General features: G+C 41.7%; 1 protein-coding gene across 1 annotated transcript in view; it reads right to left on the bottom strand.

Moving 5' to 3' along the window:
• Positions 1–19435, bottom strand: part of LOC109878211 (inactive dipeptidyl peptidase 10) — a 31806-nt gene that overhangs the window by 5272 nt on the left and 7099 nt on the right. The window contains exons 4-18 of the mRNA XM_020470454.2: positions 15757–15851; positions 12665–12739; positions 11629–11681; positions 11367–11448; positions 9362–9482; positions 8481–8635; positions 7035–7132; positions 4965–5088; positions 4810–4848; positions 4506–4613; positions 4274–4365; positions 4032–4079; positions 3680–3801; positions 3278–3325; positions 160–258 (exon numbers count right to left, since the gene is read on the bottom strand). Of these exons, the coding sequence (XP_020326043.2) occupies positions 160–258; positions 3278–3325; positions 3680–3801; positions 4032–4079; positions 4274–4365; positions 4506–4613; positions 4810–4848; positions 4965–5088; positions 7035–7132; positions 8481–8635; positions 9362–9482; positions 11367–11448; positions 11629–11681; positions 12665–12739; positions 15757–15851 (1359 nt within the window). The remainder of the gene's footprint in view (positions 1–159; positions 259–3277; positions 3326–3679; positions 3802–4031; positions 4080–4273; positions 4366–4505; positions 4614–4809; positions 4849–4964; positions 5089–7034; positions 7133–8480; positions 8636–9361; positions 9483–11366; positions 11449–11628; positions 11682–12664; positions 12740–15756; positions 15852–19435) is intronic.

Raw genomic sequence — 19435 nt, 5'->3', positions numbered from 1 at the left:
ATTGAATTACAGTAGTTATTAAAATAAACAATATACTGTAGCGAGAGAGCGAGAGAACGAGGAATAAAAAGTGACCGGCAGACTATATAGCAGAGAGAGAGAGAGATATATAAAAATATAAAAATAAAGAAATATACACAGAGAGAAATGGTTAGTTACCAAAGTCTTCACTTGGAATAACCCTGACTTCTGACTTAGAGATCTTTTTGATTTCCAAGGCAGCTCTCAGAGGCATGTTGTTGTCCAATATAAAGTAAGCTGTGAGGATAAAGTGTGAAAGTAACCATTAACACGATGTGTGTAAAGGGACACAAGGACACTGATTATATTGGGTATTAAACTGTGATGGGAAAATCAATCAACAGATTGTTTCAAGAAGCAGGTTCATTTGAGTTTTACATTTTTCTAATACAGTTGGCGGACTTCACATAGGCCACTGCATCTAAACCAGACACCTGTTATCCTTTGTTTTAGACCAGGGGTGTCAAACTCAAATACCCAGTGGGCCAAAATGTAAAACCTGAACAAAGTCACGGGCCAACATTGAACAAATTATCTTTTAATATGGACCCAAACAAGTTTTGCTTTAACATTGAATATGGAACAAGCATCGCTTATTACCATACAATATATAATTTAATAGTGGAGACATGCAAAATCGAATTTCAAATGAAAAAACACATCAATGGCATTCATTTATTAAATAAATAAAATTTAAATAAAAATTGTATGCCTCTTTTCTATTTGCAGCCTTCTGATTTAAATACCAAAATAAACTTTTTCCACTGGCTAATAATTTTACAAATAAAATGATAATAAATCAATCAACCATTCAAGCCCATGCCTTGTAGCAAGAAAAAGTGCATAAAGAAAACGTTAATTATTGCACACTGGTCTAATCTGATGTGCCCAAGCCAGATACCTGGCATCTCTTCTTGGATGCTAGTTCATCAATGTCTGGGCTCAAGCTCTGAGCTGAAGAAATCCTCAGTATCGAGCGAAGATGTTCATCAGTCAGACGTCTCCTGTGAGTTGTTTTGGTCATCTTCATCGAGGAGAAAAGTTGCTCGCATAGATAAGTGCTGCCGAACATGGAGAGCATCTGAGCAGCTTGGGTGCGGAGCTGAGGCATTGTGTCAGGGATGAACCGTGGAAACTGTGCGGCGCCCACAGCATCATACTTTGACTTCAGCGTGTCGTTGCACTGGAGTTCAATCAGCTCCATTTGGATGTTGGTTGGTGCATTTTCCACATCAACTGCGAAGGGATTACTAAGCAGTTCAAACTTGCATTTCTGGGCATCGAAGTCGGCAAATCGCCGGCTAAACTCAGCGGCGAGAACACTGAGTTTTTCAGCAAACTGTGCGCATGGGAACACGGCGGTAGAGATCTGCGCTTTTATGGATTGGCAGCAGGGAAAATGGCAAGGGTTTCCTTGCAGCATCTGATTCTCCCACAGGCACAGTTTAGTTTTGAAGGCCCTCACTGCAGCGTACATGTCTGTGATGATGCGCCCCCGCCCCTGAAGCTGCAGGTTCAGCGCATCGAGATGGCTCGAGATGTCACAGAGAAAGGCCAGCTCACACAGGAACTTTTGCCCCTGGAGCTCTGCTGTATCCTTCCCTTTGGTTTCCAGGAATTGACATATTTCCTCACGCAGCTCGAAACATCTGTTCAGTACTTTTCCTCTGCTTAGCCATCTCACCTCTGTGTGATACGGCACGTCTGCGTATTCCGAACCACACTCCTCCAGAAAAGATTTAAACTGGCGGTGATTTAGACCTTTGGCTCTTATAAAGTTAACTACCTGTGTTACTGTGGTCATAACATGTTCCATCTTTAGGGCTTTGGCACACAGTGCTTCCTGATGTATGATGCAGTGGTAAACAGTTAGCTCACCTGCACAGTTCTCTTCCCGCATCTTCTCCCGAACCATGCCCACCAGTCCACTCTTTTTACCGCACATCGCTGGCGCACCATCTGTCGTTAATCCAACGAGTTTATCCCACGGCAGCTTTATTTCAGTTACACATTTGGAAACCTCCTCAAAGATGTCCTTTCCTGTGGTTGTGCCATGCATTGATTTGAATCCTAATAGCTCCTCCGTAACACACAGATTTGAGTCCACTCCACGGATGAAGACTGACAGCTGAGCAGTATCAGATGCGTCGCAGCTCTCATCCACAGCAAGGGAGAACGCAACAAAATCTTTTCCCTTTTCCATCAGCTGGTCATACAGATTGGTGGCAAGATCACATGTGCGATCAGCTACTGTGTTCCTGCTCAGGCTCACGTTTGAAAATGCTTGTTTTTTCTCTGGGCATACGAGGTCACAAACCTTCATCATGCACTTTTTCATGAACTCTCCCTCATTAAAGGGCCGGGCTGATTTTGCGATCTCTGCTGCCACTATATAACTAGCCTTTACAGCAGCCTCGCTTTGTGATGTGGCTTTTTTAAACATATTCTGTTGTGAAACCAAACTTCTTTTCATCTCCTCTACTTTCTGGCTCCTTTGAGTCATGTCCAGGTCCTTGTATTTGTCATGGTGTTTCGTTTCATAGTGTCGTCTAATGTTGTACTCCTTACTTACAGCCACGTTGACTCCACAAACAAGACAAACAGGTTTGTCTTTTACATATGTAAACAGATATTCTGCCTCCCACTTGTCCAGAAAGCTCCTGTTTTCTGCCTTTCTTTTCGCCATTTTTGGGAAGGGTTAGCTCGCTGACAGTTGTAGCGTCTATGTTGCTATGACTACTGTCACAGAGGAGAGAGCGTTTCTGGGTCCTGTCCTGATTGGCGCGCGAAAACAGCAGAGTATTATGGGATTCGTAGTATTAGTGGTGAATGCGCTGTATAATACCGGCGGGCCAGCTCTAGTAGTAATTTGGTATTGTCTCGCGGGCCAAATATAATTACCCCGCGGGCCAAATTTGGCCCACGGGCCAGAGTTTGACACCCATGTTTTAGACGGACAACAAACACATAATTTCAGTACAATTATGCCTCATATTCAGGATCATTGAAAAGCACCCAGGCATAAAAAAGACAACTCGATACCATTTGCATTAAAAACACTTCCCAGATGCTCATTTAAACCTTGCCAGAACATTTCATTTGGACAGCTGTTGAAAATCTATTTCACACGATGTGAAACACAGCCAACAATCTCGTGGACAAATATGAAATAGGAACCATTAAAACAGACTGGAAACAGTACAGTACAGTACAGTACAGGAGACGAGAGTTCATATCAATACTTAGTATTACTCACTGTTTACATCATTAAAACTCTGCAGCATCACAGATGGAGCACCGGGACCTGTGGACCAGAAGACACACTAGCAATACTGCTTTGCATCGTTTTGAGACTGAACAAACACTATGATATTCTAACATGGTTTTATAGTAGTATTGTAGCTACCCTATCCTATGTAAGCCCAACGACGTCACCCGTGGGATATAGTTATTAGAGCAGTGGTTAGGAGACCCGGGCGCCATCTGCTACTATATCATAAAATACATAATGGCATAATTGACATAATTACTCCCTAACCATATCTCATACATTACCCAGAATAGGTTGGGTTTTTACTACAGTGGCTGTAACATATCCACATGAAGCTGTATTTGTCGGAATGATTTCCACAAGGAAAAACACAGACCAGGCTCGTACCTTTACACTGTAGAATAAAATGCTGTTTGTTCGGGCTGATGTCTGCATCAAAGAACGTGCATGCTTCCTGGTTCATCTCACAGGTCAAACATCGTTGAGAGAACAGACCAATAGTAGATGCACTGAAAGAGGGATTTTTTTTTTTTTGTTTGTTTAGCACTTCTTCACATTCTTGAGATAATTGCATTCCAACAATGTACTACATCTATGCAATACGGATTGGCAAGTCAAACTGGAGCTGAATAGGGCTAACAGCTACTAGAATGCGGCTGAAATGTCTGGTGATATTGAGCAGAATATTTTCACCATGCGCATTTCTTCACGGGGAAAATGTTTTAGAATCATTTCTCACCTGTACACGTGTCTCTTTTGTGGGGAGTCTTGAGTACCGATAAAATATCTATGTAGGTGAAAGCAGAATTACTTTAACTAGGGCAAGTACAGGAATATATAGTAACAAATAGAATAGTTTCAACAGAAGAGATGTTTGAAAAGAGAAAGAAAGGTCAACACTTGTTGAAGCTCATATCTGTGACATGAAATATGATATGAAATTATTCTCATAACTGATCTGAAAGGATCTGACACACTTACATGTTTTGCTCCCCCTCATCATAGGCTAATATCTTGGTGACCTCCCAGTTGCCTGATGTCAAGTGACGGGCATCATTTTGATCACTTCTGAACTGAGAAAAGACCAATTGTGATTTTTTTCAATAAAAAAACATTTTTTTTTTTTTTTTAAAGACAAAGTGAGCACTGAAAAAGCCGGAGAATGACAAGATAACCAATGTGTGTTTCAGAATTAGAGTATGACAGCACCCACCGATTTGGTGAACATGGCAATATGATGGAAGTCTCCTTGTCCCCCCTGCTTCACCGGTACGGTCAGGAAAAACCTACTCCCGTCCTTTGAAAACACTGGCTCCTGGTTCTGAGGACATTGGATTTAAGGGACAGTCAACGTGCATCAATTTCCTCTTTACTATTAGCATATAGATACAATACTCACTGTTTTAAAATTGCAGCACAATTTGGAGCAAATCGAGCCCACAATAGCATTCAAATAAAATGCTACTCGGTGGAAATATGAATTGCTAATATTATAGAACATTTACATTTCAGCTTACCTGTCTGGTGAGCCAGAGATCTGAAGCTTCCTCATGTTTCTGAAATTCAAGTGAAGGAACACGTCTTAGATCCAACATGGAGTACGACACAGACGACACCAATATAACCCATTTCTAGTGAGGACCATCTTAGTGTAGGTGAAGGAAAAACCCACCTGTACACAGGATCCAACGGTGGCGTCACACACAGTGATGAAGGACACGTTCTGGGGCCGGTTGAGCCATCGAACCGCTGCATGGGTGTTGCTGATCCACTTCACCATACTCACATAGTGTTCTCTGGGTCGACGTCAGACAAAAATTCAGACGTATAGCAACTACTTCTCCAGGCCATTTGAATCATATTTCTGAATGATGGTTGTGTACTTGTGAATAGCACTTGATCAAACATGCACTGTGTCATGACGTTGCCCTCTTTGGGTACAACAAGCCACATCCCCCCTCTCCCTGTCTCCTACACACAGGCTGCTGTGGTCAGAGAGAGGTCGTAAATTCCCGGAGGAGATTATCTCCTCATGGCCACAGTATAGAGACAGAGTGAATTTTCATAGAGAACAAAGGAATTTCTTCCGCCTCACAGAACTTGAGGTCCGAGCAACATTTATGTTCTGGAGAAGGTATAAAAGATCGATGAAGAATCCAGCTACGAACTGGTCCGTTTGGTACAATTCGGTGAAACTCATGGGAGACAATACGGCCACATTACCATAATGCTGTTTATATAATAGCCTCAGATATGAGGTTTACATCTAATTGTTGTATAAGATGAATGAGTGAAGATGATACTGTTTGATTTTGGACTGTTTAATGAAGGAAACTCCAATTCCCTTTTGAGTTTAACTAAATCAGAGGACCACCCATGAGCCCAGTTAGGGTCGGGCATCCTGGGACAGGCCCTTTTCTGCAACTCCCGAATAAAAAACCCACTTTGAGAATTTCTCAAAAGACCATGTTTCTCTCCATTACGAGAGGACAAAGGTTGCAGACCAGCTTACCTCGATAACGAGAGGGCCAAGGTTTGAGAGCAGACTGCTGAATCTCTTAACCATCCCACGTGGTTAAACTCTGAGACTATCGATACCTACCGAATAAGAACAAATCTTTGATATGAATTACTAGTCTGCAGCTAGGAATTCGGTATCATTGAGCGGGAAGACCGACAACCGCCGAAACATCTGTCCATAACGACATGAATGAATGTCACTCTGAACTATCCATTCTAACCACGACAGAGAGGGCGGACCTACTCTCCAACAGAAACTAACTTTTCATCAGAGATCCCGACGACACACTGAGAGTAAATATATATATTGATTGCAATTGTTCCCGAATGAGTGAGCGTTCATGTGCAAAGGATTAGCATTTCAATTGTCATAATTATCAACTGTGTGTTGTCTTATCTCAGTCGACCCCCACTTCCCTTTTGTACAACAAGCCGCCATGCCGGTTTAGCCCACTAGGGCACATTCCCCTATCATTTCTTGTAACCATATTTACTTTGTTTGTTTGTGTGTGCACTTCTGTGATTGTTTAGTTAGTTAATAAATAAATGATTTAAGACAATTGATGTATGGATGACTCATAGTGAAGACTGGGTTTGTGCAGATAACCAACAATTTACGATGCTTGGAATGAGACTAATGTGAGGTAAAATAAATAATTCATTAATTCAGAAGACTATGGATCAGATATGAAAATATCTGAAATGTTATATTAGGAAAATTATAACTTTGACTTCCTAGTTAATTACAGTTACATGATTAATCCGTTTAATCGCATAATAGTAATTACAGAGAATCTTTGATAAAAACTAAAAAGTCTTCATTTAATGATAGTAAAGACACGACAACTGCAACAATCAGGGGCAGACTGGCTGGTTCATTTTTAGTCTATGGGCCTCTTTAACTTGGATTTTTCATGCAAAATGATCACTTTCTGGCTAATAATGGGGGAATATAATTTATTAATATAATGGACAGGTGTGGGGGTCTCAAGGAAAAAATGGCCCGGTGTGTTAGAAATGACAATACCGATTTCTGGTCCCCGTCTGCCCCTGGAAACAATTAAACATGCAGCCATACAGATTCAATTGTCGAATACTGGTCAGAACGGTTAGTAAAGAAATAACATGCAAAGACTAACCTGACATGCCTGGTGGCACCACAACAATTACAAATGCAGATTAAAAGAACTAAGGGGCTGCCAGAATGATGTGTCTTCCTCACCTTCCTTTCAAGCCATCAGGTGGTACCAGCTCCTGAGTGTGTGTGGGGCCATACAGGTTCACCACCAACAGCCTGACTGTAGGGTTGGGCTGGCCAGCCTGTCAGCAAACAGATCCTCATAAAGTCAATTATTAAGTATGCTGAGAAAAACAAATACTGTCGCTACACCGCTTTCAAACCAAGGTGCATAAACAGTGGATATTCAGCAACTCATTATAAACTATGCTAACAATCAATGTTTCAAATGACCTCACAGGTTATTATCTTCTTAACATCTTTGTTTTGCCTGGACCATTTGGATGTCTGTTCTAGCTTAACATCTTTGTTTTGCCTGGACCATTGGGATGTCTGTTCTAGCTTAACATCTTTGTTTTGCCTGGACCATTTGGATGTCTGTCCTAGCTTAACATCTTTGTTTTGCCTGGACCATTTGGAAGTCTGTCCTAGCTTAACATCCAACCAGAGATCATCTCAGAGATGACCGAGCAAATCATACATTTTTTGAAAATCCCTGGAGGTAAGGAATGAACTGGCAGAATATCATTGTGAATACTTCATAAAGGCAGGCTTCTTTGTTCAGACAGATTTAGATGTGATAGAAGTAGGGCTGGCACGGTAAACAACGATTACGGATGAAGACCGTTATGTCTAAGTCGACAAACTTCACCTAAAAGCAGTAAGTAAGAGTAAGCCTGATTCACATCTAACAGCCGATGTAAGGAGAGATGAGAGAAGATAAAACTAGCCTGTTTGGTGTTCTGGAACGAACAGATGACTGTAGACAACCAGGCATTCAAAAAGACCAGATGTGCAGTCAGGAGCCAGAGGAGAAGATGTGCTTCTTTTTTGTTTTGTTGCTATTCGAACAGTTATACTTGTAACTATAACCGTGACCATTTGGCTGACAAATAACCGTAATCCAAAATTCCATAACCATCACAGCCTTTGTTAGAAGCGCTATTACCTCCTCCTATAAAATCTGAGCAGTGTTCTGATCATTTTGTCTAGTCATTTATTCAGTTTCCAATTTCCCTTTTGTTGAGGCTCCATAAATACTTGATCTATCAGAATATAAGACCTTGATGTGTGCAGTATTTGTAACCAACTCCATGCACAGGATAATCAAGATAACTGGACAGCCATAGTTGTTGTTTCGACATGCAGTACACATAATACAACGCATCAGTCGATAGCACAGAGACACGACTTCCAAAGCTCAAATCTAGCATACTGTGTGTATCAACAAAGACACACAATAGTTATATCATCCGAACTGATATGACTTTTTCTTGAGCCAACAGTTTTTTAGTTGTTGTTGCTAAAAACCTTTGTTTTTCCAAACAAACAAGCACAATTTCACCAATGGGGGGCAAAATAATGACACAGACAAATGCATGCACTTTCTACAGCAACATGCGGTCCCATTATATTGTGTCTTTCCATTACCTTGGGGTATGGGTACTCCTGTGATCTGGGGTAGGGGCTGCCAGTGAACCGGGGCAGGAACATGTTGGGTACCAGGGTATCGTTGATCATGAGGAAGGCCAGTCTCTCTCCGTCAGGTGACCACCAGTGGACTATGTGTGACTGCAGAATCTCCTCTAAAAACACAAGGTTGAAACTACACTATCATTTTTTCCCCCTCTGGATCTAGTCCTATCCACGTGAATATAGGCTTCTTCTGTACACCAGCACTTGAAGTTGCTATATACTGTATAAGATCAATTTGTTGTTGTCAGTGAAGTTTAAGAGAAAGTTCGATTTGTATCTGCATCAATTGGAAATCGGTGTTTTACACAAAGCCTCGCTGAAAATATGTCAAAAGGACAAATTAAGAATCTTACAGTTTTTTTTATGGAACTTGATTTGGGTTGATGTAGATAAAAACATAAAATTGGTCTTAATTAAGTCAGGGCTACAATCCATCATTAAGGTGTAATTAATAAGTGCAAATGATGAATTAAATTGTCTCTGCTATCCCTGAGCATGGAAAAATGTGTAGATTATGGCCCATTCATGAGGAGATTTAACACTGCTGTAGTGAAATAATGACATTCCTTCATCTATATTTAATTAACTTTGATAAAAAATTCTGAGTTAGTTCTCATTTATTCAATTATTCTTCGGAAATGGGACAAATATCGTTAGTAGTGTTAATTTTGAATTCTTATTCCATCCGTCCCCGAATGCGACTGAGAGCCGTTCAACTGTGAAAGTGATGAATTCCTTTGTTACTGAACATTATTTATTTCCAATGCCTGGAATACCTTTCCTGACATTGTGTCCTTGGGTACGCCCTGAACCTGTAAATTGGCATTCAGACAAACCTTCATACAGCCAGTCAGCGATTCCATTAAATATGACTCCTTCCTCTCCCGACGAGGTAATCCTAAGAGAATTGCTCTGCACATCTGATTGGTAATAGATGTTGTTTTCAAAGATGTAGATCTGAAATGAGAGTAAGGAGAATTGCAATTGTGCTTTGCACGGTGGCTAAAAAACTATAACACAGCAAAAGCCAGACTCTGATTCCCATCAATATCCTGCTTCAATACAGCACTAGCCCACTGCCAGGGAAATATGGTAGTGATTTTATTTAAAATTTCACTGACATTTTCCAACCTCCCTGTTCGAGTCCGTAATACCAACATGTTTTAAGCAGACCACCATAGTGCCTGTGCCCAAGAACACTCAGTTAACCTGTCTAAATGACTACCTAAATGTCTGTAGCCATGAAGTGCTTTGAAAGGCTGGTCATGGCTCACATCAATACCATCATCCCAGAAACAATAGACCCACTCCAATTTGCATACCGCCCCAACAGATCCACAGAGGATGCAATCTCTATTGCACTCCACACTGCCCTTTCCCACCTGGACAAATGGAAAACCTATGTGAGAATGCTATTCACTGACTACAGCTCAGCATTCAACACCCTGGTGCCCTCAAAGCTCATCAATAAGCTAAGGACTCTGGGACTAAACATCTCCCTCTGCAATTGGATCCTGGACTTCCTGACGGGCCACCCCCCAGGTGGTACAGTAAGGGTAGGTAACAACACATCCGCCACACTGATCCTCCTCACAGGGGCCCCTCAGGGGTGCGTGTTCAGCCCCCTCCTGTACTCCCTGTAATCCCTGCGTCTGACCGCAAGGCACTACAGAGGGTAGTGCGAACTGCCCAGTACATCACTGGGGCCAAGCTTCCTGCCATCCAGGACCTCTATACCAGGCGGTGTCAGAGGAAGGCCCAAAAAATTGTCAAAGATTCCAGCCACCCGAGTCATAGACTGTTCTCTCTGCTACCGCACGGCAAGCGCTACCGGAGTGCCAAGTCTAGGTTCAAGAGGCTTCTAAACAGCTTCTAGCCCCAAGCCATAAAAATCTAGTCAAATGGTTGCCCAGACTATTTGCATTGCCCCCCCCCCCCTCCCCTCCCCACACCACAGCCACTTTCTGTTGTCATCTGTGCATGGTCACTTTGATAACTCTACCTACATGTACATACTACCTCATCTGGCCCCGCACATTGACTCTGTACCAGCACCCCCCCTGTATATATTGTTATTTTTTTGCTGCTGCTCTTTAATTACCTGTTACTTTTATCTCTTATTCTTATCTGTACTTTTTTGAAACTGCACTGTTGGTTAGGGGCTCGTAAATAAGCATTTCACTGTAAGGTCTACTACACCTGTTGTATTCGGCGCATGTGGCTAATACAATTTGATTTGATTTGATAATGATGAATTATGATATATTGCTAAACTTCAGAATTCTCTTTTTCAATCAGTTCCTTGAACACGTTCACCTTTGTACCCTTTTAACAATCAAGTGCACTTCGTTAGGCCGCCAGATGTTCGGCCAGACAAAAATCACATGCTGGGTTTTGTTTGTGACCAAACGAACTCTGAACAGAGTAACAGAAGCTCAAAGATGTCTGGTCTGGATAAGTGTAGTCTGCATCCCCACCTGTAACAGGACCACCTGCTTTCAAAATGGCTGCCTTATATACAACAAATGGTGCTTTCTACTGTACCACAACTGGCCATCATAAGAAATATAAATACAGCACATTTGATACCATCCCCTAGTGACACGACTGGGTTTGAAACCGGGTCTCCTGCATGCCATAAAAGCACATTCAACACATACTGATGGAACCCTGTACAAAAGTCGTCAATAATGCTCACACCTATCCATTTCTTTCATATTTGTGATGAGGCATCTATGACAGCCTAGGAGCTGTGCCCATAGGTTGATTTCCGATTGGGTGAGAGAGAGAGGGAAACGAGGAAGTGTATGGCATCATAGAAGAGGAGAGGGTGAGACTCACCAGCTGCTGTCCCTTCACACCCCACGCTGCATGCTGGAGCACTGCATTCTGGACCTCCGGAGGATTCAACTCCCACACCTCCCTGAAACACAAGCACACACACAAAAGTACACAAAGACAGGCAGACAGACATGAACAAACCCCATCTGTTGTTGAACTAGAGGTGTCAAATATGGGGTGTGTCATACATAATACAGTATGTTCTTCAGCATGCATGGCAATACAAGACACGAAGCATCAACCAGTCCATTCAGTCTCTTACCTTGTGTGGATGTTGTAAACAATATACGAAGCCGTATAGGAGTGTCTATACACCTGAAATGAAAAGTATTGACAATTAACGTTACAATAAATAACAGACAACAATAAAGCATATAGGATGCAAATGAATCATGTTTAGAAACCACGTGTCGGGATTCCACAGTGTAACTGTTTCCAAAAGGAATTGAAGACTGTGTTGGCCCGCACAGCTCAGGGAGCCAACGCAAGTCTTCAGTTGTCAGGTAAGGTTAATCATCACGCAAACTTGGCTGCACACCACCGATACTACATAATAATAATGCATTACACAACTAAACAATATTTGCATCAGTCCATTCTCTAGGGAATCCCATTCTGGTGCAATGTTTCCAAGCCTTTGGTTGCCATGCGATCCAGCCATAAAAAAAAGGAAATCAATGAGAGATCCTTGGTTAGGGCCTAAATATTTAAAACGGAAAACAACATAAAGGAGGACGAAATAAAGGAAGAAAGAGAAAGAAGATCAAACTCAATGAGGTTAGTACACCTGCCGTTAACCCAGGTGGTACAATCCGATTTCTGATCAGAGCCTATTTGCTGTTTGGTCTCCTTCCCGGTCAGACTATGGGTGAATCTCAATTGTAATTTCCTTGAATCCTTGAGTCCTCTCTCCTCAACTCCTTCTCAAAACGCATTGAAACAGAAGATTGGCGATTTCTTTCGGACCATCTCCTGCTATGCATTCTCAGAAGGAGGCGAGGAGAGAGGAGGCGAGGAATCAAGGAATTGCAATTGAAACTATGCTTAGGGTCATGGGAAACACTGATTCATTCTGTAGCTGTTTGGTTATTTATATCATTATTTGTTTGGCTGAAAGGTGATCCATATCTCATACTCCTCTGGTGGAAGACAATTGTATTCAGTTGACATTTGGTGCACTAATAACGCCCTGTGACGTTGTACTGTATGTGTTGACATGTTTATCTCTCGTAACTGTTATTTCAAAGTGTAAGGGTAATCAACAAACAACAGTCATTTAACGACTATTCATATCCTACCTGTTTCACTTCGTAAGCAAATAGCACATATTTCATGTCTGGAGAGAGAGAATATTTGGCTACTTTGAAAGACACCTAGGACAAGGGAAAGACAGAAGTCACAAATAAAACATCTCAAGGTGAATAATACATATTGTACATAGATCTAGGAAGTATCTTGTACATAGATCTAGGAAGTATCTTGTGCACACAGTACATTCGGAAAGTATTCAGACCCCTTGACCTTCTCCATGTTTTGTTACGATACAGCCTTATTCTTAATCTACACACAACACCCCATAAGCAAAAACAGTGTGTGTCAAGCTTGCTTTCTTAAGGTCGTTGTACAAGCTTGACACAGCTGTATTTGGGGAGTTTCTTTCATTTCTCTCTGCAGATCCTCTCAAGTTCTGTAAGGTTGGACGGGGAGTGTTGCTGTAAAGCTATTTTCAGGTCTCAGAGATGTTCGATCGGGTTCAAGTCCGGGCTCTGGCTGGGCCACTCAAAGACATTCAGAGACTTGTCCCGAAGCCACTCCTGTGTTGTCTTGGCTGTGTGCTTAAGGTCGTTGTCCTCTTGGAAGGTGAACCTTTGCCCCAGTCTGAGGTCCTGAGTGCTATGGAGCAGGTTTTCATCAAGGATCTCTCTGCACTTTGCTTCATTCATCTTTACCTCAATCCTGACTAGTCTCCCAGTCCCTGCCACTGAAAAACATCCCCACAGCATGATGCTGCCACCACCATGATTCACCGTAGGGATGGTGCCAGTTTTCCTCCAGGCTTGGCATTCAGGCCAAATAGTTCAATCTTGTTTTCATCAGACCAGAGAATCTTGTTTCTCATGGTCTGAGAGTCATTTAGGTGCCTTTTGGCAAACTCTAAGCGGGCTGTCACGCTACTTTTACTGAGGAGTTTCTTCCGTCTGACCACTCTACCATAAAGGCCTGATTGGTGGAGTGCAGAAGAGATGGTTTACCTTCTGGAAGGTTCTCCTATCTCCACAGAGGAACTCTGGAGATCTGTCAGAGTGGCCATCAGGTTCTTGGTCACTTGTCTGACCAAGGCCCATCTCCCGCTGATTGCTGTACAGTTTGGCTGGGCAGCCAGCTCTAGGATGAGTCTTGCTGGTTCCAAACTTCTCCCATTTAAGAATGATGAAGGCCACTGTGTTATTGGGGACCTTCAATGCTGCAGAATTTTTTTTGGTACCCTTCCCCAGATCTGTGCCTCGACACAGTCCTGTCTCGGAGCTCTACGGACAATTCCTTCGACCCCGGAGGGTTTGTTTTTTTCTCTGACATGCACTGTCAACTGTGGATCTTATATAGACAGGTGTGTGCCTTTCCAAATCATGTCCAATCAATTAAATTTACCACAGGTGGACTCCAATCAAAAATCTTGAGGATGTTCAATGGAAACAGGATGCACCTAAGCTCAATTTCGAGTCTCAAAGAAAAGGGTCTGAATACTTATGTAAATAAGGTATTTTTTAAATTTGTTAAAATTAATAATCCATTTTAGAATAAGGCTGTAACGTAACAAAATCTGGAAAAAGGGAAGGGGTCTGAATACTTTCCGAATGCACTGTGTATCTCAGAAATAATTCAGATGATGGTAAACCAATACACAGCCTGTATACTGTACTTTGCCCCTTAGGGCCACCGTACTATTACAATCACAGGCATATGACCATTCCACCCAAAATTGTTGCTAGCATGTCTAAACATTAAACAGGGATTAATGGTGCCCTGCCTTCCGCCCTGTTAGATTATTAAATGGCAAATAGCAAGTCTGCCAATGACAGTACAAAGCCGCTTAGCCTTATGCAACACATAAAACATGACCTGTCAGATGTTGTTTTTGTTTTACGATTATTATTATTTCTTTTTTTACAAAAAAAAATTCTCAAACAATATTAACCATACATAAACAAACGACAATAAACAGACAGACACAAATTTCAACAAACATCAATGACATCACACCTGCTCAGACGCACGTTCCCACCTCAATGTCTCACAACCCCCCCCCCCCCCCATCCTTCATCCCCTGGAACTTTCCAGTGCTTGTAGCAGTCTATGCCATATTTTTCTCCGTAGCCCACACCTTTTCAATATTTAAATTGATTCATCACAATGCTACAGGAGGCAAATAATGACAATGTGCTGGGCTTTGATATTTGTATGCAATATGGTACTGTGTTATGAATGCTGATGAGTCAATATGGTAATGAGAAATTAATGCTGATGGGTCAATATGGTACTGTGTTATGAATGGTGATAGGTCAACATGGTACTGTGTTATGAATGCTGATGTGTCAATATGGTATTGTGTTATGAATGCTGATGGATCAATATGGTATTGTGTTATGAATGCTGATGGATCAATATGGTATTGTGTTATGAATGCTGATGTGTCAATATGGTATTGTGTTATGAATGCTGATGGATCAATATGGTATTGTGTTATGAATGCTGATGTGTCAATATGGTATTGTGTTATGAATGCTGATGGATCAATATGGTTCTGTGTTATGAATGCTGATGGATTAATATGTTATTGTGTTATGAATGCTGATGGTTCAATATGGTATTGTGTTATGAATGCTGATGTGTCAATATGGTATTGTGTTATGAATGCTGATGGATCAATATGGTATTGTGTTATGAATGCTGATGGATCAATATGGTTCTGTGTTATGAATGCTGATGGATCAATATGGTATTGTGTTATGAATGCTGATGTATCAATATGGTATTGTGTTATGAATGCTAATGAGTCAATATGGTAATGTGTAATTAATGCTGATGGATCAATATGGTATTGTGTTAAGAATGCTGATGTGTCAATATGGTTCTGTGTTATGAATGCTGATGGATCAATATGGTTCTGTGTTATGAATGCTGATGGATCAATATGGTATTGTGTTATGAATGCTGATGTGTCAATATGGTTCTGTGTTATGAATGCTGATGGATCAATATGTTATTGTGTTATGAATGCTGATGGGTCTATATGGCACTGTGTTATGAATGCTGATGTGTCAATATGGTATTGTGTTATGAATGTCAATTGAGATTAGAGAGGGGGGTCCATAGGTGGCAAGCTACTTACAAATGTGCTATTTCTCAGGATCATTTCTGTTTCATTTAAAGCAAAGTTGAACTTGATGACGTGGCCATCTCGGTTCCTGTACAAAACCTCTGAATCTGTAAAATGATACAAGAAAAATGTTGTCAAATGTTCATTGATAACCATATTTTAGATAGGAAGAAGAAAAAAAGCCTACACATTCTGATCCATGTCAGACCCCAAATAGAGAGAGGGAGAAGGAGATGGAGAGAGGGGGGAGAGCGTTCTCTTAGTCCCCCATCGCTAGACTGACTGGCACTTAATTTTCCAGCAGTTCATTTCAAGAGTGCCTCTCCTCATTTCCACTGAGCAAAACCTTTTTGACCTGCAGTCAGCCAGCCAGCCAGCCACATTACCGCAATGGCTTCCTTTGATTTGGTATTACAAATCTCACTCTCTATCTTTACGAATATGGCTCCCAATTCACTGTTGTTGCTCTGAGTAAAAATGTGATCTTAAATACAGCTACATAACTGGTATGATAAATCATGCAGAACGAGTGTAATACACTTGATCAGCACTATATTAAATTATAGAACTGAATTCCTCAAATCAACACAAAGCAACAATAGAACATTTAATACAAATCTACAAAAGCCACCTGGCAATGCTCTTATGTGTTAAATGGCAAGGACATTGCGAGGTCTGGAACATTAGCTTACTGCTTGTAAATACACCTTTGTGTTTTCACTCAAAACATCTCACAAAAACATGCCAAAGCATTAATTATTCTGGAGGGGCGGTTCCTAAAACGTGGAGGATGTACTGTACATGTCTAACTGATCCATTGGGAGGTTGATGGAGAGGAGTAGGAAGCGACATGCTTCACAGATCCAACACAATTGTAATATTTGAATGACACCTCAGCTTGTACTTTTGACATGATAATACAGGTAAACCATGATGATATTCCAGCAACTATGGTGGATGTGTATCCAGGCCAGCGCAGTACAGCTTGGCTCAGACTGGCTCAGTAGTGTGAAAAGGGTAGCCTACTAAAGGTTTCCCGAAGTCGGTCCAGGGGCCCTCCGTGGGTGTACGTTTTGGTTTTTGCCCTAGCTACCACACAGCTGATTCAAATAATCAAAGTTTCATGACGAGTTGGCTATTTGAATCAGCTGTGTTGTCATAGGGCAAAAAACAAACGTGTGCCCAGCGAGGGCCCCAGGGCCGAGTTTGAGAAACCCTGGCCTACTATAGACCATTTAGCAATACTTTGATTTCAGGAGAACCTGGAATAACACAACCAACAAGCCCAGTTCGAAGATTGTAGCCTATGTGGTGAGTCACATTATCTAGCTGGAGCTCATGTGACTCTATAACCTTTAAATGGCCCGTTCGCTTAGCCACTGCAGTCTCTGCCTCAGTGACATCATTAGAAATATATTTTTACTCAGTTAATGAAAATCCCTCCTATGTCCACAAGGCTAGGCAATTATAATATTTAGATAGCCTTGCTCGCATGACATTCAACCATTATCTGTGTAGACCATGATCAGGTAAAAGGTGTGTTCCCGTGTGGCTCAAATGATGGAGTATGGCACTAGCAAGGTCAGAATTATGAGTTAGATTCCCGCTGGTGCCACCCATGCGAAAATGTATGCACTTTGGATAAAAGCTCCTGCTAAAAATATGTCGTCCAATTCGAGATACTACGACGGTATTCATGATTAATATAAATACTGTGTCAGTCACCAAAACTTGGACATGAGAATATATATGAATACAGAGTTGAGCATGAATAATTAATTATTACAGAGACATGTCAGAGGTTATGGAATCACATATGTTGGTAGTCATGATCACGCTGGGCACGTGTATGGACAAGCTAATAGGGTATGACTGTGGTGATGAAGTTGATGCTATATTGAATGACTCATCATATCCCCCAGGGTATACCTACCACAGCTTCCAGTCTAATGTCTCTAAGTATAGTATCATTTACACTTCATATTCTATGTTTATGGACGACCACTTCACATTCTATAGGTTCGGACAACCACATTTTAACGGGGTAAACAGAGTGTGCGTGGTGTTCACATTTCCGAGGCTATAATTGGCATGAACACTGTGTCCTCTTCCCTGATTAAAATGCATGAAGACATGTTCTGACTACTATGTTGTGTGAAAATGTAGGGTTAGTTCTCATTTACAAAAGTCACATATACAGTACATCCCACTGGCCAGAACAAACCGTTCTTTATCCTTCCCCAGACTGTAGAGAATCATATACACCGCGTACAATATATTCAGGAAATCGGGTTACACAAATGAATTGTATGAGATTGAAATCAATTGTTGGGATGCAGGTTGTTTGGAATTTCATGCACTAGAAAATAACAAGGGCCATACTACATATCATGATCAGCAAGAGTATGTTTACTACTACAACACTGCTTACAACATGTGAAATGAACACGACATGTGATACACAGTTAGTACTGATCATTTCAAACAAGGTGTTAAAAAAGTACAATTCAGTTAACGAGTTGTATGATGGTAATAGCCTAAACCTGAGCAGCTTTTCTAAGGGGTTCTGTCTACTTAGAAACAGTCTGATAGTGTTGTAGCATAGCACGCTAGCAGCAGGCAGACAGGGAGCACTCACCAAGATAATCCCCCCAAAATGTAATGAGTTCCTAACTGTCTCTGAAACTGTGCCATGGCAGACCACTGACTTTCACCATTACATGACTGTCTGTCTTTCTTTATGTCTGTCTTCATACCACCTGTTAGCTTGGCTCTAATCTCACCAATATTTACCACTATAACGTAATGTCAGCTAACATGAGAGAGGTGGTGATGATGAAATCACTAGTCAATATTTTTCTCACAGTGTTTTATGAGGGGGGGGGGGTGGCAAAGTTTTATTGATGTGTCCTACAGAAGGAGAAACGTCGGCATGAGCGGACGAGGGGGCGGACGATATGGCTTGATCCATCACGTAAGGCGTTGTGAAAAACGACGGGAGGCCCATAAGAGTTAATGCAGTCCATCAGGTCAACACAGTGTGCGAGAAGGCATCACACTCCAATCCCCATAATGAGAATCAACAGGCGACTGAAAAAGTCATTTGTATTTGCTACCCTTGGATGGAAAAGCTCTCCGCAGGCTTCCAGGCCTCCATTTCATACGCAGGCTGGAAGACAGCCCGCTCGCTGTGGCCAAGAAGATCGAAGAGGAACCACACTAGCTCAGGCTCAGGCAACAGAACAGACACCAGCGCTGCCACCCCAAATTATTCTCTCACACTATTATGAAACCTGCTAGGTTTTGGAGAAAGGGGTATTGTCCTGGATATGGGGCTGGGAGATTTGACCTGAGAGTATATGCCAGAGGGGCTCCCAGTGATGGCTTGAGATAGAGTCCACCCTGTTTTGGCAAACCGGCCAGAATTGAGGTATGACTGGGAGGCCATCTGTTTTACTGAGACGGGTCAGGAGGTGTTGCTCCCATGCCATACTAAACTCTCAGCTGTCATTATAGCTCACGATGAGATGGAAGCTTGCAGGAATACTCCCATGCTTGAGCTTCTGAGTGAAACAACGTTTAAAATGTATAACAACAAACTCAAATCTATGATTTAATCTTTTCTTTATGATTCTAGGATCATATTAAGAGAATGGAATCTCTGTCACCCTCATCCAACTATCAGATAGAC

Source organism: Oncorhynchus kisutch, linkage group LG16 (genome assembly GCF_002021735.2).
Source record: "Oncorhynchus kisutch isolate 150728-3 linkage group LG16, Okis_V2, whole genome shotgun sequence".
Taxonomy (NCBI): domain Eukaryota; kingdom Metazoa; phylum Chordata; class Actinopteri; order Salmoniformes; family Salmonidae; genus Oncorhynchus; species Oncorhynchus kisutch.
This window is presented reverse-complemented; position numbering and strand designations above follow the sequence as displayed.